The sequence below is a fragment of the Salvia hispanica genome, chromosome 5, assembly GCF_023119035.1.
Source record: "Salvia hispanica cultivar TCC Black 2014 chromosome 5, UniMelb_Shisp_WGS_1.0, whole genome shotgun sequence".
Taxonomy (NCBI): Eukaryota; Viridiplantae; Streptophyta; class Magnoliopsida; order Lamiales; family Lamiaceae; genus Salvia; species Salvia hispanica.
Window position 1 is genome coordinate 13,455,561 of NC_062969.1, and position 12,329 is coordinate 13,467,889.

Consider the following 12,329-nt stretch of genomic DNA (forward strand, 5'->3'; position numbering starts at 1 on the left):
GTGGAAAATGTGCTCAGATCAAGTGATTAAACGCTGCATTCCCGAATGGGAACAAAGAGATGTGTTAAATCATTGCCACGCGTTAGCATGTGGAGGTCACTTTGGGCCATGGAAAACAGCGAGGAAGGTTCTCGATAGCAGATTTTATTGGCCAACATTGAATAAGGATGCTTTTGAGTTCTGCCAGTGTTGTGAGAGATGCCAGCAGACCGGGGGGATTTCAAGGAGAGATGAGATGCCTCTGATCCCAGTGATCGTGTGCGAAATTTTTGATGTGTGGGGAATGGACTTTATGGGACCGTTTCCGTCATCCTATGGGAATACTTACATATTGGTTGAAGTGGATTATGTATCTAAGTGGATAGAAGCTAAGGCCACCACAACTTGCGAATCGAAGGAGGTGGCGAAATTTCTCAAGGATAATATTTTCAATAGATACGAAGTTCCTAGAGCCATCATCTCAGACTCAAGGAACACATTTCTGTAATCGCACCATCGAGGCTTTGATGAAAAAATATGATGTACACCATCGAGTGTCAACTCCTTACCATCCTCAGTCTAATGGCCAGGCAGAGATTTCTAATCGCGAGATCAAGGCGATATTGGAGAAAACAGTTAATCCGTCAAGGAAGGACTGGAGCAAAAGACTCGGGGACGCATTGTGGGCCTACAGAACTGCTTTTAAAACGCCTATTGGAATGTCACCTTACAGACTTGTGTTTGGTAAGATGTGTCACTTACCTGTGGGTATTGAACACAAGGCGTATTGGGCAGTGAAAGAAATGAACATGAAGCCGATAGCTTGCGAAGAAGAGAGGAAGTTACAATTGCAAGAGTTGGAGGAACTTCGGCCGGAGTCGCTTTGAGTCTCCGCTATGTGGTACAAAGAAAGAAACGAAGTTATGGCATGATAAAAACCTTCAGGTCGGTGAACTTCATGTGGGACAGTAAGGTGCTCCTTTTTCGCCTCGGCTTAAGCTAATGCCAGGGAACCCAGAAGTCTAAGTGGATCGGCCCATACACCATCGTTGGCATCCGAGCAAATGGAGCAGTGGAGATCCAGGGAAGTGCTCCAAACTCTGTTCCTTTCCTTGTAAACGGTCATAGAGTGAAAGTCTATAGGGATAATTCTGAGTTGTGTGTTGTGGACGAGATTCCACTACACACACTCCCTATTATTGCCTAAAGGGACGGGGGTAATTTCCGATGAATTCCTGGGTCAAGGAGTAAGTTAATGATTTTGAAAATTCAAAACTGAACCAGGGAATCTCGGAAATACAACACGGATGTAAATAGTTTAATTGTTTTCCTTTAAAATATATATATATATATATATATATATATATATATATATATATATATATATATTTTCGAAGTAATTCAGACTCAAGGGAAATCGATATTTTATGCCCTAACCTCACCTAGGGGTCTGGAACCTTCATTTTCTTTATTTTGTAGGGCATGGTCGAGGGGATTTAGCCAGGAGGAGAATCTGAAGGAAGGAGTCAAGGAGGGAAAAGATATTTCGAATTTCAAATTCTGGCCGATAATTATGGGAGACATACGGTTGCTTACATCACGCCTGCAACCGCACCATCTTTTCACCAGAAAAACAACCGTCGTCCTTCTCTCTCCAGTCATTCCTAATTAGACAAAATTTTTGATTGGTCTTCCTTCTCTCTTAATTCATTTTCTCTCTCTAAAAACGGACGAAACCCTAACCAAAAAATTGCCCAGTTTTTTTCATTTTTTTTTCAGATCTACACCGATGGACTCTACCAAGGGCACTGAGTATGACCCAACCTTGTTGGCCGAACTGACGCAGAAGGTGGGAAGTATAGAGAAAGCAAAGGAGGTGTATGCCCTATTCGCCGCCATTCTAATGCCGTCAAGCGCCGATTGCACCGTACACTGACGATTCTCTGTTAGATTCGGCTGCGAAATCGGCGAATCTCTCTGAAGAAGGATCGCGAAGTCGCTACACCACCGCATGCAGTAAAACCGCTTCGCAAAGAGGCATGTGGAAGAAGAGGAGGCATTACACAAACAAATACGGAGGATGGCGAACCGATTTATGACTTAGACTCGTGGAGACATGCGGGAAAGGAACCGAGAGCCCTAATCTCGAGGGTAGGGAAATGTGTGAGGGGGAAACCCCTATTTCTCGTTGAGTTCGTGAGGGGGTAAACCCCTTTGTTTGAGAAGATCAAATGGAGCCGAAACCCTGTATGTCTTGGGTAAAAGACTACCGAGTGGGGAAACCCCTACTTTGGGAGAATCACCTGCCGAGTGGGGAAACCCCTGATTCTTCGAGACTGGGGATGGAACCCTGTTGATTTCAGTGGGGTGCAACCCCTGAGTTCGGGTGGAGGAGGGGGCAACCCCAAAGAGATGTCAGGGGGAGAACCCCATTTATATCGAGGGGGCAACCCCAATGTTGGTCGAGAGGGGGAAACCCCGTAAAAGCTTTCGGCGAGTCGATCTACATTCAACCATGGCACGGAGCCCGAAGAAGGGCTGAAACTGATCGTGGACCCGGTTGATGACCAGGAAGAAAGTGAGCCCAAGGTCGATGAGAGGAAGAAAGGAGGCACACTCCAGAGAAGCCTCTTGATGAAGTCGATGACTTTGAAGGTTCTAATGACGCAAACGTAGGCAGCAGGCGCGCCGGCCAAGGAAAAGGCAAGAAAAGGGAAGGCACCGGCGACTACATCCACCCGGTCCAGGAAAGCTCCCTCCGTCCAGGAGGTCGAGGAGACCCTTTCCCCTGTGACCGAGGAAACCTCTATCGAGGAGCACGACGAGCCCATCCCCTGAGCCCAGCTATAACTCCGAGGAGGCTGAAGAAGAGCCGATTCTAGGACGCCCGGTAATTTGGCTGACTAAAAGTTTGCTAGAGGAGATGAGGCAGTTCGACGATCAAAAGAGGATCGTGGTATACAAAGAGAGGTGTAGCGCCGGGAAGATGGATAAGTCAGGAAAGCAGTACAGCTCAAGGGAGCTCAAAATGATCGCATGTGACAAAGAATTCCGCGCCTGTATCCGAGCGATAGGGCTTCGAGTGGCTGTTGCAGCACAGCAAGGAGCAGGGTACCAGTGGATTTAGCAAGGGAGTTCTTCTCCACTTTTCGTTTGAAGAATACCACTGACCTGGACGCGGATTCTATCACATTCAGACTTTTTAATCAGGAGTACGAGTTGAGCATTAGGGAGTGTTCTTTGCGGATGGGGTTGTTCACCCAGGCAGAAGATGAAGAGGGGGCATGGAATGACAGGATGGTCGGGATGCCAAAGAACACGTCTGATTTCAAAGTACAGACAGCATGGGAACTGGTCACGCACCCTAAATCAGGGGCGTTTAAATCCAGCTACTCCATAGCCTCCCACATCGAAGACCGGGTCCTCGGATACTGGTTGGCGCAGTGCGAATTCAGCTCTCACTACTACCGATCTCTACTTCACATGGTGCATGGCGAAGGGTATTAAGGTACACCTCGGATACTGGATTTGGCGCAGGCGTGCCACCAAATGACGAGCAACCCGGGGCGTCATATGTACACCTGCCACCTCATCGGCGCTTACCTCCAGAGAAATATAGACATGAGAATTGCCAAGGCCGCTCCGCTAGTAGTCATGTGCGAACCCCCGAGGTGTTTAGTGTTGATTATTTCTTCAACAAGGGGTTGCTGCAGACTCAAGGCACCAGGACTCTCTTCTATTCGTTGGGAGACAAGGTGAAGGCAGAGCAGGAGGAAGCCGAGGAAGCCATGCCGAGTGAAGAGGTTGAAGAGCTGCGCAAGGAAGTCCAGGACGTGAAAAAGGAGATGCAGATGATGAGGAGAGAAATGATAAAGGAGCTCGGTGGGATAAGGAAGGAATTGATGGGAAATCGGGAGGAAGTACAGACCCTGAGGGGAAATATTGCTGATTTGGCTGGTGAAGTGTGCCAAACAGAATGATAGGATGACGGAAGCGGTGGAGCTTTCAATGAAAATGTTGAAGTGGATGCGGCGAGACGCTCCCCCTTGATCCGGGCCGAGGACAACTCCGGGTCCGGAAGCGGTGAAGTCGGGCGACCCCACTCAGAGCAGTCCCTTCGTCAAGCGACCACGCGGTCGCTCCAGTTGATCTCCCCCGACCATTCCCGTGCAAGTTCCAGCCCCACCAAAATCAAAATCTAAACAAACAACACAGGAGGAAGAAGAGGCTGGAGCAGCCAGCCAAGAAAAAAGTGAAAGTGACCCCACCCGGAATCCCACCCCAGTCTGGCTCTCGAGGGAGCCAGCCCCAGAAATGACCAATCATCTCTTGACCAAGTAACTTTTAATATGCCGTAATTTTCGTTTTTTTTTTTTTTTTTTTTTTTTTTTCATTTACCTGTTATATATGTGTTTAATATTTGTTATATCTTCTCCCACTTAGCCCACTGCGTGGTCTAAGTGTGAGAAGTTTGTGTTTTCTGTTGTTGTGTTTGTTTTCCTATGTTTCCTGTGTTTCTTCTCCCACTTAGCCCATTGCTTGGTCTAAGTGTGAGAAGTTTTATTATTTTGTTTGATTATTTTGCATTGATCTCTCTGTTCCCCCCTTCACGACGATGGCTTAGGGACAAGCTTGAGTGAAGTGGGAGGGGGAGAGGAGTCAATGCATTACCCGTATTGCATATTAAGAGTCTGTTAGTCTTAAGTGTTGTCATATGAGCCAGTGGATATAATACGGCATGATCCCCTTAGTGAAAGTAATTGAAGATAGGAGGCATTTCAACTTAGAAGCTTTTTCCTTAAATAAGCCTAGTTAATTTGAGTGAAGCAAGAACGACGGAGAATGCCTCTACTTACTTAGTTGTGAAGCCCTACTATATAGTGAGTTATAGACCTCAGATAACTTTGAGCTAACACATGTTTAAGGGCCACCACTGAATGCTTAGGGAGAAGAGCTATGAAGGAGAAAAAATTGGGAAATGGGTTATGAAGGTATAAGCTGGACGAAGTCCAGGGAAAGGCGTTATAAAGCTGGACGAAGTCCAGAAGAAAGGAGAAATGGAGGAATAAGCTGGACAAAGCAAAATTAAAAAAAAAAAAAAAAAAAAAAAAAAAAAAAAAAAAAAGAGAAGAGAAAAAAATAGAAAAGAGGAGGAATAAGCTGGACGAAGTCCAGGGTGGGAAAATGGTCTAAAAACAGGAATGATAATAGCACGACCCGGGAAGGAGAAACTCTCATAACCTAACGCTTCAGTGGTGTAGCATTAACTTAAGAGAGAATCGATCCTAACATCCCCGGTGAGGATTGAGTGATTGAGTGAACCCAACAATTGGGTAAGTAGAAAGCTATCTTGACAAGCTGACAGATTGGCTAGGTAAAGGAAGGGAAAGGGCCTATTTGGAGTAGTGCAAACTATTGGATTGACCTTAATCTTGTGGGGACAGATGCCTAAAATTGAAACTAGCTCATGTATATGTGTTTTACGTGTTTGTATGATTTTCATATATTTCTTAGTTTTTTTTGTGTCTAGGTCTAGGAGTCGGTCAAGAGATAACCTTGCTTGAAATTTGCCTTATTATTTTTCTTTTTTTGTCTTTATACTTGAGGACAAGTATGGTTTAAGTGTGAGCAGTTTGATAAGGCTAATTTCATGCATCGGTAATGTGCGAAAAATGTTATAATTTTTAAAGTCTAACACGTTTCCTAAGCCAGGTGTGTGAAGAAAATCGCTAGATCAAGGAAGTAATGAAGGAGATGGTCTAGCGAGGGAAAGGAACGAAGTGAGCAGGATTTACAAGGAAAATTGGCGTGACAGAGGAGTGTACAGCTGAGGGCAACAAAGTCTTATCTATACCTCGCCGGGCCCACTCAAACGCCTATATATATAGAAGAGCATGCAACGCAAAGGGGATAGTTTTTTTTTACTCTTCTTAGCTCACACACTTTACATACACTTGGGAATGGATCTGGGGTAGTCGTGATCGGCTGGGTACTTTTTAGAAAATCTCGTGTTTGGCAACACCGTCCGAGTGAGGGCGAAGAGACAATTACCTTTAATTTCAGTTGTTTTGCTTGTTTTCACCGTCGAACTTCACTTTTGGGAGTCGAACTTGATGATGATGATGCTTAATTGTTTTACCATTCGTGGATCTGCGTTTAGTGGTTAAATTTCAAGTCATTTTGCATAGATCTCTCTGCTGTTAGCTTATTTCTTCAATTGTTATGTCGATCTCTGTTTATGTTGATGTTGAGGTGTTTGATGTGGAATTTGGTGACAGATCTGTGGTTGTTTGAGTATTCGGAGTTCTTTTTTTTTTTTTTAATCTGACGTGATGGAGAGTTTCTGCTGTTTGGAGTTCATGTCGGACGCTTGGATCCGGAGTGAATTTAGCGTCTGAGGTTGTATTCGACGTGTGGAAAGATAGTAGTTCGATAGATCTTGTTTTTTTCTTCTTGGTTTCTATTTTACTTCGTCTAGGGTATGCAGATCTGTTAAGTTCTTCGTTATTATGCATAAATTTGATTTCAAGTCACTAGCTCTGTTTTTTTTATTTTGCTCATGCTGCTTTTCTTAAGAAGTTTTACACAATTTTGGTTGTAGAAGACGATGTCATTGTCAGTCGGTACAAGAGTTAGTTATTCTGCCAACTTTTTAGTCGTACCTTACTTTTTCAGATATGGTCCCCACAGTAGGTTTATTTCTTAGGTCTAGCTGTTAGTTTAAGAATATTTTAAAAGTTCCCAAGTCAAGTTAATTTTGATTTTCCTCAACCCAAGAAAATGCGTGGCAGCAGCCAACACCAAAAACACTCCCAAATCCTTGAACATGAGTAATACGCATCCTTCCATGTGGGATCGATCCCTACTTCCCTATACTAGGTTTAGTAAATTGGTTGAGGGTTTTTTAAAGAAAAAGTGCTCTGTGTGTCCGACGACCGGGATTCCTCGCGACCCACGAGTTCCTAGACCGAGTGATCTGGTGGACTTGCTGGATCTAGGGAAACTGCTATTTCCTATTTGAACGCGTAGAGACCACAGACAAAACCAACCTTTCAGCCACCCTCCTAAAACCGATTATTGACAGAAGATCTTATGAGACCTATACTTGTATTAAATAATTCAATTCTCTCTATATACCAATTAATATGAGATAATTATATTTTTATTTTTAGTTTCAATTGCCCATCATTATTACTAGAAAATGAATGTTATTTGTTCCATACATATTACACATTTTTCAAGAGAGAAATTTGTATCAACCGCATTATCAGAGCATCCACAATGGCGACTAGCCCACCAGCTAGCCGATTCGCGTCGCTAGCCGGTCGGCTAGCCGAACCATTGCGATCGGCCAGCCGAAAATCGGCGTGGGCTAGCCGATTTGATGGCGCTGGCCGCCATTGTGGCGTGCCGATCGGCCAGCGATCGGCTAGCGCTATTTTTTATTTTTTTTTAATTTTTGAAAAACTATATAAACGCAATTTTCTCTCTCACTAAATTTCTGTACAAGAGCAACATCTAGCGATGGACAACAACAACTAGGCCTAATACAAAATTAAGACCTAAAACAGAAACATGTCATAGCGTCGGGTGGGGCGGCAAACTATAACGGATTCAAGACATACTAACATTTTTTAATGTATTTTTTTAATAAATTAGTGAGGAGTAGAGTGGGGCGGTGGCTCGTGTGTGGAAGCCCGGATTTTTTTTTTTATTATGTAATTTTTTTGATTTTTAGTTAATGTACTTTTTTTTATTTAAATAAAATTAACGAATTTTTCCCGTATATGTGTCGTAAATTTAATTCCGTATTTTGTGTCTAATTCCGTAAATGTAGTTGTTTTTGAATTATTTTTATTGCGGCTGGCCTATGGCGGGCCTAAATCTGATGTGGCAGATGGATTTTTAGTGCTGCTGACGTGGCAGGGAGAGAGAGTAGCTGGTCAATGACTGACCTATTTCTAGTGTGGACAGTCTTAATTGAAGTAATCCCAAGTGCACATCAATTTGAATGCAAGAAACCATACATCGAAGACTTGACATGCACCCAAAACACTGGCATTAATCAATCAAGGTTCATACAACAGATCAACCGCAACTGATTTATTATAGTTGAAGATAGATGGATGATTTCTTATTAAAGACACGCAAATAAAGCTAAATCAAGTAGTAAGAATAGGAGGGATATAAGCAGCCTTGGTGCCAAGAACTCGAGCATTGGTATCGGGAAAATTCTCCATCCCCGGCAGCTGCGTTACCGTCCCGTCCTCCGCCACCTCGACCGGATAGTTGAGCAGGTGGGCCGGAAGGTCCCTCTCCAACCCCTCCCGCGTGTATTCATCCCAATTCTGCCTCGCAATCCCGTTCACTTTCTGAATACACTCGAGACTCTCCGGATAGCTAAACGAGTTGTCGAGCATCCCCATGTGCTCGTACCACAGCGCCATCCGGAAGCCATGCACCTGCCCTCTCGCCGGCTGCTCCCCTGACAGATGGTAAGGCTGGTACGCCCCCATCGCGATCTCCGAGTCCCTCGACCCCGCCATCGACCTCTCGTTGATGTTGGCCGATCCAACGATGATGTACTCGTCGTCCACTGCACATCATGTTGACTACGTATGAGTTTGTTCTGCGTTTATTTGCTATGAATATTTTAATTTAATTTATTAACGTACCGATCATCATCTTGGAGTGGACGTAGATCATGGTCCTCCTGTTCGCCTGAGCTCTGCCGTAGTCTGAGTTGGGGTCAGGTTTTTCAGCAGGCTCGTACTCCCCGGGCTTCTTGACCTCCCTGTTGCCGAGGCAGAAGAAGGTCAAGTAGTCCCTGGGGTTGGCCACGATTCCTTTGGCCCGGAGGGTTTCGATGATGTCAGTGTACATCATCTGCATCGTCCTCCTCTGCCAGTCGAGTATCGCCTGAACGGACTGGCTTTCAGGGAATCCCTCCGGCCACATAGGGAGAACCACGTAGACTCGGAAGGGCTCCCCTCTCTCGATCTTCGATGCGATTTTGAGCGAGATCTCCCTCGGGATCACGTGCAGTGCTTCAATATCCGCGTCGTTTATGTCCTTGGAGTTCCACGCGAAGGAGCTGCCTAGGAAGTACTGATTCTCGATGTAGAGGAACCTGTTCGCCCTGCGAATAGCGTGGATGTAGGCGTCCTGTATGCTCCGGTCGATGATGTTGTCTTTCCCGCTCACGAGGCCGACCTTGGCCGCCTCCTCGGGTTTGTCCGGGAAGCCAAAGGCTGCTCCTCCGTCAATGGAACGGAAGACCTGCACGTTCCACGTCTCCGGATCATCAGGGAATGTCACCGGAGACGGTGGGATTATGATGCTCCGGAGCTCATTCATCTCGAGGAGCAAGTCCTTCTCTCCCTGTTTCCTCCACCTCTGCTCGAAATTAAACAGGACATCCCACGCGGCGGGGCCTTCCAGCTTGCAATGTATGTCGTGCCACGGCTCCCTCGGCCCGCCTTTCGTGATGGTGGCGCCCTCGATGTTCCCCTGATGGAAATCGTCGTGGTGGGAGGTGGCCAGCGTCCGGAAAAGCGGGTGAAACTGCGTGTCGTAACGCCCATCGCAGAGATCGATCCCGCCCACGAAGCTCACGATCCTCCTCATCTGGTCACCGCTGCCAGGCATGGCGGCGTCCACCACCACCGACTTCTGATGGTGCGTGAACATCGTCCCGATGGCGATGTTCTGCACCAAGGTCGCCCCATCGTCCGGGTTGCGCCCGCAGAGCACGCAGTGCACCTCAGTCCCGTTGAAGTAGTTGAACGTCTCCTCGTCGTGCGTGACCATCAATCCGTCCGTCTTCAGGAAGCCAACGGAGGTCCGGTCGTCCCACACCAGCATGAGGACGCGGACGCCCTCGTTGGCCTTCCTGAGAAGGAGCTCCCCAAGGGTGGCGTCCCCGCCAGCCTTGGGGCGCCGCGTGTCCCTCACAAGAGTGATCTCCGTGTAAACAGACCACCCCGTGATGTATATGAAGTGCTTGGCGTCGTTTATGGCGTCGAAGATGTCCTCCCAGCAGCGGTGAGGCTCGTAGAATTTGCCCCCGGAGAGGGGTATCCGGGGGATGAATTCATCGGGGACGTGGGCGTCCTGGTACAGCGTGACCTTACACTCCTTCCTCTGCGGGAAGAAAGTGTAAGGCACCCCCGGGAAGTTGGGGGTCTTGAGGCCGCGAGCGTAGAAGCGCTCGCGGCTGACGTCAAAGTAGTGGAGCTTGACGTGGATCTTGGAATTGCCATCGATGGGCTTGCGGTTGGTGTCGAGGATCTCGAGCCAGGTGTCGATCTCGTCGCCTTTGAGGAGGTCGGAGACGGGTAAGTAGGCGCGGCCGATGAGCTCGGCGCCAACGGGCTTGCTGAGCTTGACGCTGACGACGACCTCGGAGGCCATGTGGGCGCAGTAGATGTGGAAGGACTCGTACCATCTGGGGTTTGCAGTTTGGTCGAGCTTACGGGTTCGGCCGACGCGGGCTCGTTCGAGGTCGATGGTCGCGTACATCTTCGAGGAGGTATCGCCGAACCCCAGCACGTTCTCCACGCCTTCTACTGCCTGCATTTTGCACACATGTATTATCACTATGTTCATCGTCTTCCAATAAATTGGGTCTCATTAGTGAACCGAAATCATTCAAATTTCCCGCAATGCATTCAAATGGTGGTGTAATATTTTTCAAGAGTTTGAGTGTTGAAAGATGGATGAAGTATTATTATGTTTTTTCTATATATAATTTGTAATATTTCTATAATAGTTATAGTATTAATAAGCGTTAAATCATAGTACTATCATTTTTATTAAACTTTCAAGTAAAGAAGGTGTCATTCTTATCTAATAAACCAATGCTATTCAAATCGTTCATTAAGATGAAACAAAAATACGTGCACACACTAGTATAACATTCATTTCCAACGTAATTTATAAACCTACCAATTACTACTAATAAACTCGATTCATTACCCTATCAAGCTTAGCTGAACATATTTTTATCAAATCGAGCCTATTTTTGCAGTAGATTGATTTATTTAGTCTTATATGTTAGCTTAAGGATATTAAAAAATAAGAAGGCCAATAGAAATAATGCACGAGAATGATATTTTAAGCTTGAAAGCCAATCAGTCAACATCAACGGCTCCTTATTTTAATAACTTCATGATGGCTTCTATCAACTGGTCATCATTCTTTATTGTTTATCAACGTTCTACGACAGTAATTAAGTATTCATGGTAAGGTTTTGGTGTGAAGTCAATTTTTTTTCTTTAAAACAGTACTATTAGTACCGTTTGTAATTAAGTTCCATACACCTCAAAATAAATCACAATTGATATTTGTGTCGTTTTAATTATTACTATTACACGTATTTATACAGATCTAGAAGTAAACCATCGCTTTCACCAAAAATTAGATGTGGCAACGGATTGATATTAAAATAGTTGAATGCAAAATTAGTTGTAACACGACCACAGAAAATAATAGTATGACACGATTCGAAAGAGAGAACCACATACAAGCGTCAAATCTTGATTTCAGCTTAATATATTAAAAAAATGACAAATATCCAATCCCGATCAGGAATCTTGGTCTCGGCCACATATTTAAAAAATCTTCAAATGTTGCGCTTTGCGATAAAAAGGGTAAATTGGATTAATGTACTTTTAAAGTCAAAGTTAAATAATACTTGCACAGAAAAAGTAAAAAGTTGAGGAACATAAAATAATTTAGAATAAACATGGATTTATGAAAGTAATTTTGTAAAAATAAGATGACTGGCTTCGATAATCACGATTAATAAAATAGAAGAAGAAGAAGAAAAAAAAAGTGGAAAAACAAGAGCGAATTACCTTACGGAAAAACAAGCCGACGGCACCAATGTGCAATTTGTCGACCTCATAAACAGTGGCGTGAAGATCTCCATGGAGTAGCATCTGCGCCATCTCTCTTCTCTTCTCTTCTCTTCTTCTTAGTTAATTTGTGTTTCTTCTCAAGCTTGGAGATTTCGCATGTGGTTTATATTGAAGATAAGGACGCAGGAAACGAGGAACCCAGTACACAATTAATTCAATTATTTAGAGAGAGAGAGATTGTGTGTGAAAGGGGAAAGAGGAAAGAGGAAAGAGGTATTAAGTTCAACAAACTGATCTCGTTTATGTATACTCCTATATGTATTTTTGATTGGGTAATAGTACTGACAAACAAAAAAATGGGAGGGACTACTAATCACATTTCTTTTTTCCATTTCTTTGAAACAATAAATACATCTTTGAATATTATTAATCACATTTCTTATCTTTTTTTATTTTATTCTTGAAAGCATACTTAAATTAAATTTAATG

The 12,329-nt window shown here is 44.6% G+C and overlaps 1 protein-coding gene across 1 annotated transcript; it reads right to left on the bottom strand.

Annotated features, from left to right (window-relative positions):
- Positions 1-8,021: 8,021 nt before the first annotated feature.
- Positions 8,022-12,128, bottom strand: LOC125188639 (phospholipase D alpha 1-like). The gene is made up of 3 exons (XM_048085610.1): positions 11,838-12,128; positions 8,655-10,551; positions 8,022-8,575 (listed from the first exon to the last, which is right to left on the bottom strand). The coding sequence occupies exons 1-3, from the start codon at positions 11,928-11,930 to the stop codon at positions 8,142-8,144; spliced, it is 2,424 nt and encodes an 807-aa protein (XP_047941567.1). The 5' UTR covers positions 11,931-12,128; the 3' UTR covers positions 8,022-8,141.
- Between the last annotated feature and the right edge of the window lie 201 nt (positions 12,129-12,329).